This window comes from Arvicola amphibius, chromosome 3, assembly GCF_903992535.2.
Source record: "Arvicola amphibius chromosome 3, mArvAmp1.2, whole genome shotgun sequence".
NCBI lineage: Eukaryota > Metazoa > Chordata > Mammalia > Rodentia > Cricetidae > Arvicola > Arvicola amphibius.
The window spans coordinates 73,358,039-73,379,106 of NC_052049.1; the positions used below are offsets into that span (position 1 = coordinate 73,358,039).

A 21,068-nucleotide genomic window follows, 5' to 3' on the forward strand; every position below is an offset into this window, starting at 1 on the left:
ATAAGATTATCAGCACCCCAAACTAGCAGAAAGTAGCCTGGAATATATGCCCACATTCCTCCCCCAATGGACTATGGATATTTTCCTTTGTTTATAAAACAAAAGAGGGGCAAGTGGTGTGGGACAATGTTGTATTCTGTCAATTATGTTTTAAATAAACACTGGTTGGCCAGTAGATATGCAGGAAATATAAGTGTGACAACCAGACATGAAGTAGAGGTGGGGCAATGATAACAGGAGTATTCTGTGAAAAAGGAAGCTCTTTCCTGAGTCCTTCCCAGACCACAGAAGGAAGATTTGACCTACCCCACTGACAAAGGTACCAAGCCATGTGGCAAACATAGATAAAAATAATGGGTTAATATAAGTAATAAGAGTTAATAAGAAGCCTGAGCTAATGGGCCAATCAGTTCATAACTTATGGAGACCTCTGTGTGATTTCTCTTTGGGGCTAAATGGCTGTGGGACCTGGTGGGAGGACAGACACCAGGCAGAACAGAAACTCCAACAAGCAGGCCCTCATGCTACACAACTCAAGGAAGTTGGGTACATCAGCAAAAACACACAAAATTGATGACCTCACAGCAGCAATCCCTAAGAACACACAAATTAGTATGACCAACAACGTCAACTAAATTAATAGGATAGCAATCATTGGTCATCCCTTAATATAAATGAGATCAACTCACCTATAAAAAGACATAGGCTAACAGATAAGATACGAAAACAGAATCCATCCTTCTTCTGCATACAAGAAACACATCTCAACCTCAAAGACATACATCATCTCAGCGTAAAGGGTTGGGAAAACAGACCCCAATCAAATTGACCTAAGAAACAAGTGGGTGTAGCTAGCCTAATATCTAACAAAATAGATTTTAAACTAAAATTAGTCAAAAGAGACAAAGAAGGTCATTTCATATTAGTCATATGAAAAATCCATCAAGAGGAAATCTCAATACTGAATGAACATCTAGGCCCCAAATACAAGGGTACCTCATATGTAAAAGAAACATTTCTAAAGCATAATTCTTATATTAAAACCCAAACGCTAATAGTGGGAGACTTCAACACTCCCCTCTCACTACTGGACAGGTCAGTCAGACAAAAATGAACAGAGAAATAATGGAACTAACAGATGATATGGCTGAAATGGACTTAAAAGATATCTATAGAATATTCTGTCCAAACAGAAAAGAATATATCTCTTCTCAACACCTTATGGAACTCTCAAAAACTGACCACATACTCAATATCAAAACAAATGTCAACAAGTACAAAAAAAATTGAAATAACCCAATGTACCTTATCAGATCACCATGGTTTAAAACTAGAGGTCAACAGCAATACTAAGTCCAGAAAGCTCACAAACACATGGAAACGAAACAATGTTCACTTGAATCATCAATGGGTCAAGAAGAAATAAAGGGAGAAATTAAAGATTTCCTAAAATTCAATGAAAATGACCACACAACATACCCAAATTTATGGGACACAATGAAGCAGTGTTAAGAGAAAAGTTCATAGTACCAAATGCCTACATAAAGAAGCTGGAAAAACCACACACTAGTGAATTAACAGAACATTTGAAAACTTTAGAACAAAAAGAAGCAAACTCACCTAAGAGAACTAGACTTCAGGAAATAATCAAAGTGAGAGCTGAAATCAACAAAATAGAAACAAAGAAAACAAGACAAAGAATCAATGAGACAAAGAGTTGGTTCTCAAGAAAATCAACAAAATAGACAAACCTTTATCCAAACTAACCAAAAGGCAGAGATAGAATATCCAAATTAACAAAATCAGAAATCAAAAGGGGGACATAACAACAGACATGGAAGAAATACAGAGAATCATCAGCTCGTATTTGAAAACCTGTACTACAAAAATTGGAAAACTTAAAGGAAATGGACAACTTTCTGGATAAATATCACTTAGCAAAATTAAATCAAGATGAGATAAGCAAATTAAACAGACCTATAACTGCAGATGAAGTAGAAACTGTCATCTAAAATCTCCCAAAAGATAAATTCCCAGGACCATGTGGTTTCAGCTCAGAATTCTACAAGACTTTCAAAGAAGAACTAATACCAATACTTCTCAAATTATTCCACACAATAGAAACAGAAGGATCATTGCCAAACTCTTTTTGTGAGAGTACAATTACCCTGATACCAAAACCAAAGAGAGACATTAATAAAAAGGAGAATTACAGACCAATCTCACTCATGAACATTGATGCAAAAACACTAAATAAAATACTGGTAAATCAAATCCAAGAACACATCAGAACCATCATCTACCATAATTAAGTTGGCTTCATCCCAGAGATGTAGGGATGGTTCAACATATGAAAATCTGTCAATGTAATCCACCACATAAACAAACTGCAATATAAAAACCACATGATCATCTCCTTAGATGCTGAAAAAGCTTTCGACAAAATACAACATTCCTTCATGATAATGGTCTTGGAGAGACCAGGAGTACCAAAAACATACCTAAACATAATAAAAACAATATACAGCCCAACAACAGCCAACATCAAACTAAATGGAGAGAAACTCCCAACGATTCCACTGAAATCAGGAAGAAGACAAGGCTGTCCATTCTTTCCATGTATCTATTCAATATAGATCTTGAGGTCCCAGCTAGAGCAATAAGACACCAAAAGTAGATCAAGGGGATAAAAAAAATCAGAAAAGAAGTCAAACTTTTACTGTTTGCTGATGATATGTTAGTTTACATAAGTGATCCCAAAAATTCTACCAAGGAACTTCTACAACTCATAAACAATTTCAGTAATGTAACAGGATACAAGATTAACTCAAAAAAATCAGTAGCCCTCTTGTACACAGATGATAAAAGGGCTAGGGGAAAAATCAGAGAAACAACACCCTTCACAATAGCCACAAATAGTACAAAATATCTCGGAGTAACTCTAACCAAACAAGTGGAAGGCTTGTATGACAAGAACATTAAATCTTTGAAGAAAGAAATTGAAGTAGACACCAAAAAGTGGAAATATCTCCCATGTTCTTGTGTAGGCAGAATTAACATAGTAAAAATGGCAATCTTACCAAAAACAATCTACAAAATTCAATGGAATACCCATCAAAATCCCAGCAAAAATTTTCACAGACCTCGAAAGAAGAGTACTCAACTTCATATGGAAAAATAAAACAAAAAATAGCCAAAACAATCCTGTACAATAAAGAACTTCTGGAGGCATCACAATTCCTGATTTCAAACTCTACTACAGAGCAACAGTACTGAAAACAGCCTGGTATTGGCATAAGAATAAACAGAAGGACCAACGGAACTTAACAGAAGACCTGGATATTAATCCACAACCTTTGACTACCTGATTTTTTAAAAAAATTATTTATTTATTATTTATTTATTTATTTGTTTGTTTATTATTAAACATTTCTGCCTCCTCCCCACCTCCCATTTCCCTCCCTCTCCCTTCCCTCCCCTACCTCTCCATTTCCAGTCCAAGGAGCAGTCAGGGTTCCCTGCCCTGTGGGAAGTCCAAGGTCCTCGCCCCTCCATCCAGGTCCAGGAAGGTGCACATCTAAACAGACTAGACTCCCCCAAAGCCAGTACATGTTGTAGGATCAAAACCCTGTGCCACATCTACCCTTCCTGTATACCAAGCATCCCATTCCTCCGAGCTCCCCCCATTCTCCCCTTCACACTTTTCTCTCCCCATCTTCCCTTGGTCGATCACCTTCCTGGACCTGGGGGGAGTTGGGAGGACCTTGGTCTTAACATAGAGTAGGGAACCCTGATGGCTCCCTGGCCTGAAGAGGGAGGGAGGGGGGTATGGGTGGAGGGAAGGAAGGGAAGGGAGAGGAGGAGGGGAGGAGATGGAAATTTTTAAATATAAAAAAATAAACCATAATAAAATAAAATAAAATGCTAAACAAATTGAAAAAAAAAACCCTGTGTCATTGTTCTTGGCTTCTTGGTCAGCCTTCATTGTCTTCCACGTTCAGAGAGTCCAGTTTGATCCCATGCTTTTTCAGTCCCAGTCGAGCTGGCCTTGATGAGCTCCCATTAGACCAGCCTCACCGTCTCAGTGGGCAGGCGCACTCCTTGTGGTCCTGACTTCTTTGCTCATGTTCTCCCTCCTTCAGCTCCTCATTTGGACTTTGGGAGCTCAGTCCTTAGCTCCAATGTAGGTCTCTGTTTCTATCTCCATCCATCACCAGATGAAGCTTCTATGGTGATATGCAAGATATTCATCAGTATGGCTATAGGAAAGGGCCATTTCACGTTCCCTCTCCTCAACTGCCCAAGGAATTAGCTGGGGACATCTTTATGGATACCTGGGAACCCCTCTAGAGTGAAGTCTCTTGCTAACCCTAAAATGGCTCCCTTAATGAAGATATCTTCTTCCCTGCACCCCTATCCACCCTTTCTCCATCCCAACCATCCCATTCCCCCAGGGTCTCCCCATCCTCCTCTCCTCATTTTTCTCTCCACATGTCCCCACCACCCCTTACCACCACCCCACCCCTGTAGAAAGAGCTGCGGGCAGGCCTAATTTTCATCCCGCTCGGCTCCTGCATAGCTAGCTTATGCCCCAAAATAACAACACACAAATTGTATTCACTTAAACACTGCCTGGCCCATTAGTTCCAGCCTCTTATTGTCTAATTCTCATATCTTGATTAACCCATTCTAATAATCTGTGTAGCACCACGAAGTGGTGTCTTACCGGGAAAGATTCAGCATGTCTGACCTGGTGGCTGGCTTCATGGCGACTGTCCCACTGAGGAGAGGAATGGCATCTGCCCTAAGCATCTGCCATACTCCCAGTATCTTGTTCTGTCTACTCTACCCACCTATGTTCTGACCTATCAGGCCAAGCAGTTTCTTTATTAATTAACCAATGAAATCATCAGATAGATAGAAGACATAGCTACATCACACCCCCACCCCCAAGATCCCAATTTTTGCCTGGCAATCTAGTCTACTTCCAATATCCAGGAGGATAACTATATGTTTTTCTTTGGGTTCACCATCTTATTTAGCTTCTCTAGGATCATGAATTATAGGCTCACTGACCTTTATTTATGTCTAGAATCCACTTATGAGTGAGTACATACCAAATTCATCTTTTGGGGTCTGGGTTACCTCACTCAGAATAGTGTTTTCTATTTCCATCCATTTGCATGCAAAATTCAAGATGTCATTGTTTTTTACTGCTGAGTAGTTCTCTAATGTGTATATATTCCACATTTTCTTTATCCATTCTTCCATTGAAGGGCATCTAGGTTGTTTCCAGGTTCTGGCTATTACAAATAATGCTGCTATGAACATAGTTGAACAAATGCTTTTGTAGTATGATAGGGCATCTCTTGGGTATATTCCCAAGAGTTGAATACCTGATTTTTTTACAAAGAAGCAAAAAAATATTAAATGGAAAATAGAAAGCACATTTAACAAATGGTGCTGGCATAACTGGATATCAACATGTAGAAGAATGAAAATAGATCCTTATCTATCACCATGTACAAAACTCAAGTCCAAATGCAACAAAGACTTCAACAAAAACCAGCCGCACTGAACTTTATAGAAGAGAAAGTGGGAAGTACACTTGAATGCATGGGCACAGGAGACCACTTCCTAAATATAACCCCAGCAGCTCAGACACTGAGAGAAACATAAGTGGGACCTCCTGAAACCAATAAGCTTCTTATTCATATTTTAACTCTGTTAATTTTTGTTATTTATTGTTTTACCTATTACTGTATCACTGCATTTATTTTTGTGTGTATTTGTGTATGTTTGCATGCACGTGCCAAGTTATGGGTGCGGGGATCAAAGGAAGACATCAAATTCAAGTTTTTAGGCTTGGTCCCATGCACCTTTACCCTCATAGCCATCTTTCTACTCCTCTTGTATCATCTTTTCGTATTATAATACTCCTGGTTGTTAGCTGATTTGTAGAATTACTGGATTATCTGTCACATAACTTAAAACGTAACACTGTTTCTGTCTTTATCATTGATGTATCCAGTGTCTCAGGACACTGGACTCAAAGAATTTTTATTTTTATACCCTAAGATGAAAGAATAAAAAAACTGTTAAACAAGGGAGAAAAACCCTCTTATCTTCAATTATATTCGATCTGGTTGATGGAGTGGACTAACCAGCAAAAAGATGTGACACATGTTAAGCTACAATGTCCATTAGATAATTTGAAAGCCTAACAAACACAGACTTTCTCTTAGTCTAGAAAGGCCCCCCAAAAGCATTCTGGGGGAATTTAGTTGTAAAAGTATATAAGATGAGCAGAACAAGATAACAAATATAATAGGGTAGGTAGTATAACAGTATTCTACTAAAGCATAATGAAATGTGATGCAAATCCAGCATGTCCAGAAGTCTATAAGAAAAAGAGAATATTGAACATTTTTATGAGGTTTCACAGGGAGACATCAGGAGATTAGAATAGACCAGGGTTACATAGAGGCTCAATAAGTTTCACTGAGTATAGACTCTCTTTTCAAGGCAACAGGTATCTTTGGGAGATTTTAAACAGAGAAATTATGATAAATTTGTTTTATGTGGGGCATATGAAGATTGGATTAGAGAATGATTAGGAGAATCCATATTAGTCAGTTAGGAGGCTTGTGAACTGTCTCTGTCTTGGACAGTTGTCTTGGTGATCTAAAGTCACTTACCAATAGAAGCTAACAGAAAATCAGGGATAGATGAAGAATACAGTTTTATTAAAACAAAATCATATTAAGACAGTTTAATTAAAACAAATCACATTCATTTCATTACTCTGGCAGTCTTAGCTCAACTTGACAGCATATAAAATCAAATTCTTTAATGTCTTTTAATGTGTTTTCCCTATGTTAGCTAAAGGAACACAGTCTCTGAGTTTATTCTACAGTGTTTTTTTCATTCATTTGCATTATAAGCTTTTTCTGACCTGGATATTATTTTGTTTGAGGTATGAGATGGGACTGAATTTTCACATTTCTCCAAAGGTTTGGTAACTTATACCTTGGTAGTAAATGAACCACTTTTTTTCCATTGAACGCAAATACAATTTTAAATAATTTAAACTCTCATAATATATACTCTGATTTTTTTCACAAAATTACTGTCGTTCTATTATTTTTACCACACATATAATAATTGTATTTTCATATCTGACAGTTTTTGTTAGAATCTCCAAGACAGGTGATATTCATTGCAACTTGGTTTCTGCTCTAAGGGATCTGTAATAAATCAGGTCTCTTTTTAATTTAAGTTCAATAGAAAAGGTTTTTTTTTATGTTTAAGCATTGCATCTGGGTTTTGAAGAACAGCTTTTATTATATTTGGACAAGTTTTTATTATTTCTACTTTGTTAAATGATTATATAATTTTTGAATTTTAGACTTTTTTATATTTGTTGATATGACTTATTTTCTTGTTTAGCTTTATGAATTCAGTAAGTATTGTTAATACATTTTTCTACTGTTTACTTATTTTTATATATGTTATAAGCACTATTTGCTACTGTACAAAATGCTAGCTTTTATTGCCTACTACTTTAGAAAATATTCATAGGAGTATTAGGTCTTAATATATAATATTGGGATTTGACAGGTTGTCTATAGAGTTAATGAAATAAAAGTGATTTAGTTTCCTTTCTGCTCACCAGAAGAGGGTGTGGGACTACAGTTACAGATGATAGTGACCTGCATGTGAGTGCTAGGAATTAGGCTCATGACCTCTGGAGGAGCAGTCAGTGCTCTTTTTTTTATGTTATGACTTCCAGTATTATGTTTTTAAGGGATTTTAGAATATGTGAATGGGAGGGTCTCTGTATCTACATCTGTTTCTTATTCCTTTTCTTGCACACTTTTGCTTCTTTTTGCTTGGTTTATTTTATGTTATTATATTATACTTTATTCTCTCATTAAGAAGCCAGCTTGTTTTCAAATGTGAGACAGAAAGTGGTGGATCAAGATGGAAGTAGATGTTGGGAGGAAGTGGGAGGTGAATGTTAATCAGGATATATTATAAGAAAAAATATATTTTTAATAAAAGAAGAAAATAATAAAATAAGCCCCACCACATGGCCTAAAAATATTTGTGTAGCTTTGAACTTGTTTATTTTTTCTTAAAAGTGAACTTACTTACTTCAGTCATTTACATTTTGCCCCTTGTTCATTCACACTACTGTCCACAGAGATGTTTGTGAAACAGTCCTTGGTTCTTTCCTTTACTTGTCACTGTATGGCTGTGACAAAATATCCAAGCACACAAGAGACCAAAGAGTTATTTTATCTCCTACTAGAAGTTTTAGTTCATGGTAGCTTGGTTCCATTTGTGGGATTGATGGATAAATGACATCACTAGACAAAGAGTTAAGTGAAGCTCTGTACCTCATGACAGCCAAGAAGCAGGGAAGGAACAAGGAGAAGAGCCAGTGACAAGTCCAAAGACCATGCTCCTTTAGCTAGAGTAGACTTTTTTCCATTCATCTTTGAATTAGTTCATTTATCATGCTAGAGTCTTTGTGATAAAATCAATCACCTCTCAAAAGGGCAGCACTAACTGGACTCAGGTAGTCATTAATAGAAAAAACAAGACCTGAAATTGGTAGGAAGATGGGATTGGGGGTCCCTAGGAAAAATCCGAGGGTGGTAGTGATCAATAGGTATAATGAAAATACATTGTATAAAAGGATGAAACTTTCAATAAATAAAGAAAAATATTTTAAACAGTAAAAGTTAATCTTTAACAAATAAACTTTCCAGGCCCATTTTCAGATTCAAAGGTCTCATTTTTCCTGTTTCTTCTCAAAATGTACCTATATCATTTTCCTTCAGTAGATTTTTGTTTCTTAATTTTAGGTTGTACTTATTTTGATGTTCTAATTTTTTTCCTTAACTTCAAAAGGGCTTTCTTAATTAGAGGAACAGGAAGTTTGCTGTGAGATTGTGTTTCCTAGATATGTTAGGGAAGTTGTACCCATGGAATCTTGATCTGGATTTTTTTATGTATTTATTTAATTACTTTTATTTCTGAAGACACAAAATCCATTTTTCTTTGATTTTAGTTTCCTTGAATTCTAAATGCTATAACTTCAGTTTTGATTTTCTCTTTAATCCAAAAGTATACATTGACTAGCTTTTAGCCACATAACATTTTATTGTCACAGTTTTCATTATTTGCAAATGTTTATTACTAATGTTTTCTTGCTATTTGAAAATATTGCACCAAAAATAATTCTCAAAGGTGTATTATAGATTATTTGTGCTAGGTAATTGAGCAGCCTTTATAGTTTCTGCATACATTTGCACATACATGCTTGCATTTTTTTTTTTTTTTTTGGTTTTTTGAGACGAAGTTTCTTCTGTAGCTTTTGGAGACTGTCCCAGAACTAGCTCTTGTAGCCCAGGATGGCCTAGAACTCACAGGGATCAGCCTGCCTCTGCCTCCTGAGTGCTGGGATTAAAGGCGTGCGCCACTACTGCCCGGCCATGCTTGCATTTTTTACCTTTGTTCTCAAATATTTTTCTTTTAAATGTATTTTTGTATATTCCTGTTTTAATCACATCACCTGTCTTGGTGATGTTCCTAATTCTGGACTCAAGTCTAGTTTTTTTCAGTATTGATTAATTACCTGTATACCTCTCACTTTTGCTTGCCATATATCATCCATTCACTACTTGCTCATTTACTACCTACTTGGCCCTCCTAACTTTTACACCATTTACCCATTATCATTTATCTGCTGGGGGAGTGGGAGACTTACTTTCATTTGCTGGGTTTTGAACACATCATTTTCTTCAGTTTCTCAAGAGAAGTAGACATTAATTTTCTGTTCCTCCAAAAGTAAGTTCTGTGTCCTTCTGTGGTAGTCTAATCACAAGGTAATGTAATGAAGTGCAGAACCTCATGATAGAGATGAGTATCTTTATTGGTCCTGACATTCTTACACATGATATAACTGAAACCTGGAAAGATTGATCATACTTGTACAACAGGTGAATGTTATGAAAAAAAGATTCTTCTTGGGCTAGGCATTTCACTGGTAATAGATATGAATGAATCAATGAGCAAAACACTTTATCTTCAAGACATTCACAGCTAAGTTGAGATGGCTTAATAAACATAGACAACAGACTTATTCCATGAAAGAATATAGTCTACTTCATTTATAGATAAAGCATTCCAGCATTTAGGTAAAACACTTTATTTATTTATTTATTTATTTATTTATTTATTTATTTATTTATATTTTGAGACAGGGTTTCTCTGTAGCTTTGGTTCCTGTCCTGGAACTAGCTCTTGTAGACCAGACTGGCCAGGAACTCACAAAGATCCATGTGCCTCTGCCTCCCAAGTGCTGGGATTAAAGGCGTGCGCCACCACCGCCTGGCAAATACTTTTTAAAAGACGTGAATTAGTAGTGATTTTTGTAACTCTGATTTTTCCACTTACCCATTAATGGGAACATTTTCAATATAATTCTACTTCTTTTTTTTTTGCTATCATCTACTATATAGGCTTTTTAAATTTTTTTTCTCATTTTTTTATTAAAGATTTCCATCTCCTCCCCTCCTCCTCCCCCTTCCCTCCCCTCCCTTCCACCCATATCCCCTCTCCCTCCCTCTCCAGGCCAAAGAGCCATCAGGGTTCCCTTCAGGGAGATCATGAGCAAGGAAGTCAGGACCGTGAGGGGTGCGTTCACCCATTGAGACAGTGGGACAGAACTAACGGGAGACCACCAAGTCCAGTTGGAATGGGACTGATTGAACAGGCCACCAAACTGAACTCTCTGAATGTGGCTGACGGTGGAGGAGGACTGAGAAACCAAGGACAACGGCGATGGGCTTGGACTCTTCAGCATGGACGGGCTTGGACTCTTCAGCATGGACGGGCTCACTGTGAGCCTTGTCAGTTTGGTTGCTCACCTTCCTGGACTTAGGGGGAGTTGGGGGGACCTTGGACTTAACATAGTAAAGGGAACCCTGATGGCTCTACTTCTTGAGAAAATGTATTCTTATAGTCCAAAATGACAAGCTTTCACAGCATCTTGTGATATGGGAAAGTAAATGTTGTTTCAAGTGATTTATTGCAAATAAAAGGTTTATATCCAGCATATTTGAAATGCTGGATATCAGAACTGCAGCCCTTGTTTGAGTCGAACTACTTGCTCTGTGCCTTCTGTGTTTTGCTATAGCATACAAAATTATTTCTTAGTTATTGACTCATAATGTGTAGAAATGAGCTGATCATTAGTTTTAAGTTTTCAGTCTAAGAATTCTTTCCTGATCTTGTTCAGTTTAACAATTATGGGGACAAAAATCTTTACAACTAATTAAATATGGTAATTTATAGAGGAGTGTCATATGCAGTAAACTATTAAAAGCAAGTCAGTTTTTCTTTAAGGATATGAAAGTAAGTGTAGTATTATGTGAAGACTGATAGTCATTGTGCTCTTAGGTACAGAGGTACTTTTTAAAGGATAAAAAATTTCTCATTCATAGGAACACAGTAGTTTTCATTTGGTTGCCTATGGTACATTAATTTACTGGTTATTTCATGGATGAATACTTATGATCTGACATTGACAAGAGAACATCCATGAGCATACTGCATTATCTTATTATTATACTGCATACAGCATCTATGTATTTCCCTTAACTGGGAGGGTATTTTCATTCTTGTGAGCATCAATGCCAGTTAGAAGCAATAATTTTTCTGTTTTTGTTAAAAGATCTGAAGCTTTTGAACAATATTTTTATTCAAAGCCTAGAAGCACTCCATGGACTATAAAAGGTACATATGAAAGAAAACAAGATTACAGGAATGTTTATTCTGGCTTTAGTTTAATATATATATTATATATAATATATATTTTATGTGTAACATATAATATATATATATATACATATACACATATATATGAATCTGATCAACAGAACATTTCACAGTAGTGAATGATATATATGATCATGAAAGTGGGAATTACTGTGATTTGTATACATTCAAATTTTTTATTTATTCACAGTGATGAGGATGTAGGTGCTCACCCTTGGCTAGCCTTTGCTCTGTCTGGATAGAAAGCATGAGTAGTCAAGAAACTGTTTAAATGCTAGCCTTCTGCAGCAGTGAGCTGAGGCAGTGGGCAGGGGAGAGCAGCATGTGATACCCTCTGTGGTCACATTCCTTGTGCAGACAGTGGTGTTTTTGAAACTTTAGCCTTACAAGTAATATAGCTCTTGGGTCTGCCTAGGAAGTAAAGATTTCTTAGCCCTTAATCCCAGTGGGTGCCACAGTTCTAAGACTCTCGATCCTAAAGTATTGAACGTTCACTTCTCTGACAGTCAAAGACTTCACTGTTCTTCTCTGGATCCTTATGTCCTTATGTCCTTCTTTAGCTTCAACTTTCCACTCTTGCTTGCAGTCTCCTCTCCTTCCTGTCCTCACCACTCTCCACCTATCATCTGATTCTTCTTCAGATGTCTATTACTCTCACAGTGTGACTTGCCAACTGCTCAGCTCTTGCTTCCACCACCACTCTACTGTATCTGTCAAGATTGCCTGATTTCTGCTTCTTCTGCTTCCATTTTAATATTACCCAGTGTAGACCAAAAAAAATTGAGAGAAGCCTTCTATTGCCCATAATGTTGTAACACCAGAGGGAGCAACACAGATGATCTGATCAATAAGCCTGAGCATCCCCCATAGATATCCTGAGATCTTGTTTGAACAGTCTTGGCTGAGACTATATTTTTAGAAGTCAAAGAAATAAGTCCTGGTTATTATGTAGTTTTCTCCAGGCACCTGTGAAGTGTTCCACGTGCTATGTTGGCATGAAGGTAACCCAACTGGCTACTTGACTGATAGTTCTTTTGCTTATGGTATCTAGGACATCAAGGAAATATTCACCAACTGACACGAGGGACATCAAAGTGCTTTATCCTTCCACATATTTGCTTATTTAAAGAAAAATGAACAATAGGACTGTGTATGATAAGAAGTTAAATAATTAACAGCAAAAGTAATTTAAAAACTTTTAAAACATACTTTGTTAGCATCCAATGAAGCACAATCAATAAAAACTCAAGAGAGAGAAATTGGGGTTCAACCTGAAGTTACAAAAAGCAAAATAGCTGCCACTGACTTTACCTCGACCTCAGTCAGAAATGGCGATCCTGCCTCCAGGAATCTCAGAAGGAGACTGTGTCTGAGAGCTGTCTCCTCCCATTTTATAGTTCTCTCTAGGGCTGGGGTTAAAGGAATGCCCTACCCAGTTTCTATGGCAACTAGTGAGGCTACTGGGATTAAAGGTATGTGTTACTACTGCATGGCTGTAAGATTTACCAGTGTGGCTGTTTTACTCTCTGGATCCCCAGGAAATCTTTACTTATTAAAATACGATTGAAATGCCACTACAATCTAACTTTTGCCTACAGTCCCTGGGAGAAGTGGGTCCCTCTCAGTTATCTTATTAAATTTGATTATGGAAGAAGTTTGGGAAATAATGTGGAAATGGATTTTCAAATATATAATTATTGTATCAGGCAAGTGTGCTTCAATAATTTGTAAAAGGTAAGAGAGGAGTAAATCATGGACAATATCGAATTCAAGGAAAGACAGCTAAGACAATTAAGCATAATAAAGATAAAAGAATGTATATTAGTTTATGTAATTATAAAAGCATTTCTTACAGATCTCTTAGAGCAGGAACTAAGTTGCAATGACTATCACCTGTCTTGTTTTTGCTTTTCACTCTAGAGACCTGGGCAGATCAATACTATTGCTATCAGTTCTTTCTGGCTCTATTGTTATACAGTGTATGTGGAAGAGTAATCCTGTAACAGGCCCATGTAAACTGAGTGATGAGATTGTTATCTCAAGAGGTCACATTATTAGTTAACCTTGAACATCAAGACTACAAAACCAAAGTTAATGTGAAATGTTTTAACAAAAGGATTTTTATCATTAAAATTTTCACTTATTTTCATTTCACAATCATTTTAAGAATGCCTTTGTCAAACTGACTTCTTAATTTGGTTATCACAATGCCAAGACTTAAACTATTTAATGTATTTAAAGTAAATAGTAAAAATAATATTGTTGACTATTCTGTTTCTTCTCTTCTGAGGATGGTAGAGGTGAGGCCAGCCAATTAAACCACACACTGCATAGATTGTTGTGTATTCTAATAGGCCATTAAAAAAGGGATGAGGATTTTGGAAGGGTAATATTTCCGGATCTTTCTAACATGAAAGGACAAGAAAAGAATTAGCATTACAGTCTGCCAAACATTGTCGAAAAGTATTTTCAGTATATCTCAGAGTTTTAAATTATTTATTCATTGGTATATGATGATATACACAGAATTACTCTCAGAGTGTGTGAGTGTACAGGTGTCATTAAAACCACCAACAACAAAAAAAATCTAAACTGAAGAACTGTGGTAATTAATATTGATTGTCAACTTGAAAAAAATCTAAAATTGCTTAAGAGACAAGCCTCTGGACACACCTGCCAGGATGGGAGTAGGTTAACTTAGATGACACAATCCACCTTGACTGTGGGTGGCAATATTCTATGAGCAGAATTCTATAGACAATAAAAGGAGAAAAGGGTCTGAAATCAGCATTCAACACTTAGTTTTTGCTGCTGTTCCAGTCATGATGGAAAGAACCTTCAAGCTATGAGCCAAAATAAGCCTTTCTTTCCTTTAAACAGCAACAAAAAAGAGAATGTTCCATACCTGTTTGATTTTCAGAACTCCTAATAAGACAGATAGACTGTACAAGAAATGATATGTAAGCTATAGGTATTAATTTCAGTCAAAGTCGAAGAAGATTCCACAGTCTGACTCCATTCCTCTTTGGATAATACCTTTACTCCTGATTTTCCCTCACAGCATCTTCAATAAAGGGCAACTCTGTGTGCCTGATTACCCCATAATGCATTACTGTCAGGTAGAGTTTCTTTTTCTAGGACACCTGAGAATGAGTATGTTAAAGAAATAGACATCTTGATTCTCTCTGCTCAGATTCCTACTCTATTCTTGGCTTCTTTCATTTTTGTGAATGAAAGAATGCTAGTCATTTAAAGTCCTAAAATTTTATAATTGTTTTGTTTCTTTTTCCTTGGAGTCTATAAAAATGCATGATTTATTCTGTTAAGATAATATAAACACATTATTACCACTGCATAGCTTGATGCGTTTACCCACACACGAACTATAGATTGTCTTTTTGTCTATTTGATAACTACTTTCCACTTAATGAATGCACAGTATGTGTGTGACTGTCTGTGTTTTGTGTGTGTGTGTGTGTGTGTGTGTGTGTATGTCTGCGAACTACTTTCCACTTAATGAATGCATAGTTTGTGCGTGACTGTCTGTGTTTTGTGTGTGTGTGTGTGTGTGTGTGTGTGTGTGTGAGTGTGTGTGTGTTTTCATCTGGTAAGGATTAGTGAAATCATTAAGAAAAAGAAAAAATCATTTGTGTTATTTAAATAATGAGATATTAAAGAGAAGATGAATTTCTATATCATCTATAGTATTTTAAATTCTCCCACTCTGGGGGTTGAGGGAAGGAAGAGATGAATGGAAAAAGAATAGTAGATGCTGGAGACTGAATACAGGTCCTCTTTGGGGGTATTACATGCTCTTAACCACTTTAGATAAGCATCTTGAAAGCTATGTATCCAATTCCTTAGCCCATGTTACTAACTTTTCTATTCTCCTTTACCATTAGGTCTGAAATTCCAGGAAATTCAAGAAAGATTTGGTGAGGAATTCTTTAAGATATGCTTTGATGAGAATGAGAGAGTCCTTCGAGCTGTTGGTGGCACATTGCAGGACTTCTTCAATGGCTTTGATGCATTGTTGGAACACATTAGGACTTCTTTTGGGAAAAAGGCCACTCTGGAGTCATCATCTTTCCTATGCAAAGAGCTCCCTGAAGGTACTCTTATGCTCCACTACTTCCATCCTCACCATACTGTGGGGTTTGCAATGTTGGGAATGATTAAGGCTGCAGGAAAGAGAATCTATCACTTGAATGTAGAAGTGGAACAAATTGAAAACGAAAAGTTTTACTCTGATGGCTCATACCCAAGCAATTGTAGTTGTCTTTCTTTCCTTATCAAAGAATGTGAAACTATTCACATCACAAAGAACATTCCACAGGGTACTTCTCAAGTTCCTGCAGACCTCAGAATCAGCATCAGCACCTTCTGCAGAGCTTTTCCATTCCACTTGATGTTTGACCCCAATATGGCAATTCTCCAGCTTGGGGAAGGCTTGCAAAAGCAGCTTCGATGTGACACTCACAAAATGCTGAAGTTTCAGGACTGTTTTGAGATCGTCTCTCCAAAGGTTAATGCCACATTTGAAAGGGTCTTGCTGCGACTGTCTACCCCATTTGTAATAAGGACCAAGCCTGAAGCTTCTGGTACTGAGAATAAAGACAAGGTACGTAGTCATAGACTCCAAATGCATGAAGGTATCTAATGTAATGGATAATTATTCTAGCAAATTACATGCTGGTCATAGTTGCAACTATTTAGGCAAGAGAGCCTGAAGCACTATTTATAAGATTACTGGTCCCTAAATGTATGTAGAAAAACTTGGCTGTATTCCCAGGCCTTTTACACAGTGTCTGCCTCATTTGTTAATTTATTTTGGCACATTTATTTTTTTTTTATTGATTTTATTGAGCTGTATATTTTTCTCTGCTCCCCTTCTCCCCTCTCCTTCAGTCCTCTCCTATGGTCCTTATGGTTCCAAGAAGACACTTATTAATAATAGCCACAGCAATTATAAACAATAAGACTCAATAAAAGTCTAACATTATAAATTCATGAAAGTTTCTTTGGACAAGTCAAACTGTGAGAGAAATTTCAATATGTGGGGATTGTCCAACTTACCATTAAGAAAACAAAGAGAAAAGCCTGATGCATTGTTATTATGATCTCTTTTAAATTTCAGTCTCAGAACATTTTATTTATGTCATGTATGTGTCAAAAGAAAGAAAAATCTATTCTTCCAATGTTTGCTATGAACTAATTAAATTTTAATAATCAAATTAAGAGTTATCCTCTAAACAACTTAATTTCTTGAGCGAACACATGTGTAGTATTTTCAGTGTAGACTTTTATTTCTTGAGATCATTGGAAATCTGGGTCATAAAACTATAAGTAATTAATTAAAAGATATCTTAAATCTAAATATTGCTGAGTTCAAGCAAACATCTGTTTCTTAGATACTTGTTTTGAAAAAGACAACAGTAAAGTCAATATGAAATATAAGAAAAATCTCTTGTGACTACTTTTGCCTTTTTGGTGATATACATTGAGCAATCATAGGAAAAAATTGTGTGCAGAGCCTTGTCTCCTGCTTGCCTGTTTCTAAATTTCCAGTAGTAACTTCCTAAATCATCACACAGAGGCTAATATTAATTATAAATGTTTGACTGATAACTCAAGCTTATTGCTAATTTACATTTAAAATTAACTCATTTTTTTAAATCTATGTATTGCCACATGGTCAGGGCTCTCCAGTCTTCTGGCATCCTGCTTCTTGGGTGACTGGTTCATGTCTCCCCTGACTCCTCCTCTCAAGACCCAAGTCCTCAGTTTGATTGTTCTGCTTAATCTTATCTTACCTTCCATAGACCAAACAGCTTTTATTATTAGCCAATGAGAGTAATACATATTCACAGCATCTAGAAAGATCATGCCATAGCAAAAAAAAAAAAATCATGTTAATTTTCAGGGTAGATGTTTGACTGTATAGTCATTTAGTTTCCAATAAGGTACTTTTCAATCTCTTTCTACCAGGATAAACAGAGCTATTTTAGGCTGTTTTTCTGGATTCCAAGTGATTTGGGGAAGCTGCTGGTTTTCAGAATGAACAAGAAGGAAGAGGGCAGAAACAAATGAAAAACTGAATAAATGAATAATCTATCTGAATGAAAAAAATGAAAGAAAAAGGGCATGATTATTCCTAGGTGTGGCAGAGGAGACAGTTCATTATAGATATGTAGTCAGATCCATAGTCAGAGACAGGGATTTCTAGGAAAGTTCAGAGTGAACATGAGCAGATTGAGCTGGGTCATGTTCAGGGAGAATGAGGGGAAAAGATAGGAGAAAGAGGGGAACCAAGTGCAGTAGTCAGGAGGTCAAAGGTCCAAAAGAGGGCAGTTTGTGTCTGGATTACATAGGAAAGAGAATCTGGGGGAAGGGCAGCCTAGACCTCTCTTAGGGCTTGAGAGTTCAGGGTAGAGGGCAGTGTATGTGAGCCATACCCTGTAACAGGAAGAGACTGAGGGATTCTGGGAGAAGTCATGCCACATCAAGCTTTGCTATGTTAAATATGCACCTCAGCCTTTTGTCCTGGGTTTGAAAGTTAACACCACCCATATTCTGAAGTGTCTGCAGTGATAAGTAAAAGAAGTGGCTTCTGAGAATCATTGTTAATGAGCTATTAAAGACCTTTATGATTGATTGGTTTTATGATTTTGGAGTTTAATGGAAGAATTTTAAACAAGACATTGGAGAATATGATAGAAATATGTACTTTTATTTCAAATGGCTAAATAAAGTGATCTAGAAAATTCACCAGTACATTTTTGCATTTTTGTCATACAATGGTTTGGAAGTACTTGAGGATAGACTTGGATTCCTATTTGACACATTTTGATATTTTAGTTTAAAACTCACTAGTATTATTGGTCCTATTTGACCACATTAAAATATTTTATCAATATTTTAACATGTATGCTGTATGTTTGATAATCACTGTGCATTCTGAAGCCTTTTCAGATTGGGAGAAACTTGTCAAATGTGTATATTTTGACTGCATTTGTAGTTGCTTTTTTTGTTTGTTTGTGTTTTGTTATTTTGAAATAGAGTTTTTCTGTTTAGCTGTGGCTAAACTGGAGCTCACCGTGTAGACTATGCTGGCACAGAAATCTGTTTGCCTTTGTCTCCTAAGTGCTAGGATTAAGGGAGTGCACGACTACCACACAGCTCTAGTTGCTTTTTAAACCTATAATTATTTTAGCTTTTACATTTTGAGAATATCAATACTGTCAGTTTCGTTTTATAAACCGTTAATATTTGGCTAGAGATTTTGAAGCATTTTTGACCTTAAAGTAAACTTTGCCTTTTAAAAATTTTTAAAAATTGCTTGAGTGAGAATATATTTTTATAAATGTTAATTTCTTTATATATTATACAATTTAAGAAAAAAACCTGCAGGGTAAAGTTACTGCTTAGACTTCTTCTAAATTTCGCTGGGCTTGGAATTCTATTTAATTTGTATACCAGGATGAGAAATAGACATAATGAGATGATGACTCAAATGTCAAGGCCCCCTGCCAATTCCAATAATAAGGAACTGTGCTCATTGAGAGGAGGCAATTATCATTTAAACATGTTGGTGATAGTTTAAAAATAATGTGATAGAAGGATTTTAGTTAGAATAGAATAGTAATCTGTTCAACCTTATATTTACATTCATGCTCACTCACTCATATTTGCCAGAATGAGGAATTCATGATGCTAGTTATCTCCAGTTGAAAATTTCTCACTTAATGGCATAGCCTCTTGAAAAATCAAAAAAATATCTTTTGAATTAGTATGTCACCAGATACACTGTACAAAATTTTAAATATACAAATAAGAAAGAAAATCAGACTTGAAAAGTATTTTCTGTTTGTTAAATTTGACCTTGAAAGGAATCATTTCTACATAAAAGCTATCCTTGATAGATGAATCCATGTGCCTGTAGCCTCTGCTTCTTTAGCTTTAATAAGAAAGTACTCTTTAAAGATAACTTGGGACTCTATTAGCATGTCTAACATTAAAGTCTTTCATTATTAACTTTCTTTGCCTATGCACTAATTAGTAATGAGTTTTTTTAACTGTTGTTAAAAAGAAGCCGGCAGTTCATCTTAAGCCACATGATGGCAAAACATTTTCAGATTTAACTAAAATGCTTTGGATAAACCATGCTCTTTGTCATTTCTACATTCCTGGTCACAGGTTAACTGTATAGCTGAGTTGAACATGAGTGATTTGATTAGCCAGTAATGAAAGGAGGCCAGCATCCTCCACTCCAAAATATGGACTTTATCCTGCTATATGGGTTATGGGTGTGCAATGGTACACATGGCTGTTCCTCAGGAAGGATTATTTGTAGTATGCCTGACTCTATTTTGCTGTCCATAACAGAAAACAAAATGTGAGGTAGTTTCAATATTTTAGTGGAAGCATTCTAAATGAAATGAAAGTGCGCATGATAAGGATCTCCAATAAATCCATCCTTTATTTCTGCCTCTTTAATATTATGCTCATTATTGACACAAATGAAATTAACCTACTGAGTAAGTATTTCTTGGAAGATTTAATTTGTTGGAGTTTTAAGATCTTTCCTTATATGTACAAGTCGTCTTCAGCAGTAGCTGAATCACGTAAAATGTGTTCTTCTTCAAAATGCAGGCTTTTGTATTTGAATGCAAGTGTGTTGCTCTCAAAGAAATAAGAAACAAAGCAAAACAAACACAATATACCTGCATGAGAATTCTAGTGTTATAACTGTTGAAGTATTTCAATATGAGGTCATCGTGGTGGGGGGCAGGAATCTCACACATTTTTATATTATCTATTCTTACCCAACCACCTTCTGATAATTCAGGCATTTTCTTAGGAACAAAAAGCTATAGTATACTCCACTAACTTCTGAAAGCTTGGAAAATCAGATAAAATCCTCAATTCTAAGGAAGGTGGTTGAACACTGTAGTCAGCCCACATTGTCTGTATGAGCATGCCTGACTCTCTTTTGAATTGCCCTAGGTCAGAGGCAACCATAAATGTTGTTTGAAGCCTGGAGAGGAAACAGAATTGGCCCTGATATGGAATCTTTTTTGTCATACCTTGCATCTTAGAGTCATAGTCTAAGCCTAAACTCCTACAGAACCATCAAGAAAGAAAGACATCACATATCTCCAATAGGATAGTCATGAGAACTGCAGCCTTGCCAATGGTTGTAGAAAGTCAAGTATGCC

At 36.3% G+C, this 21,068-nt stretch overlaps 1 protein-coding gene across 1 annotated transcript in view; it reads left to right on the plus strand.

Annotated features, from left to right (window-relative positions):
- Positions 1 to 21,068, plus strand: part of Gucy1a2 (guanylate cyclase 1 soluble subunit alpha 2) — a 346,389-nt gene that overhangs the window by 85,693 nt on the left and 239,628 nt on the right. The window contains exon 4 of the mRNA XM_038323659.1: positions 15,753 to 16,471. Within this exon, the coding sequence (XP_038179587.1) occupies positions 15,753 to 16,471 (719 nt within the window). The remainder of the gene's footprint in view (positions 1 to 15,752; positions 16,472 to 21,068) is intronic.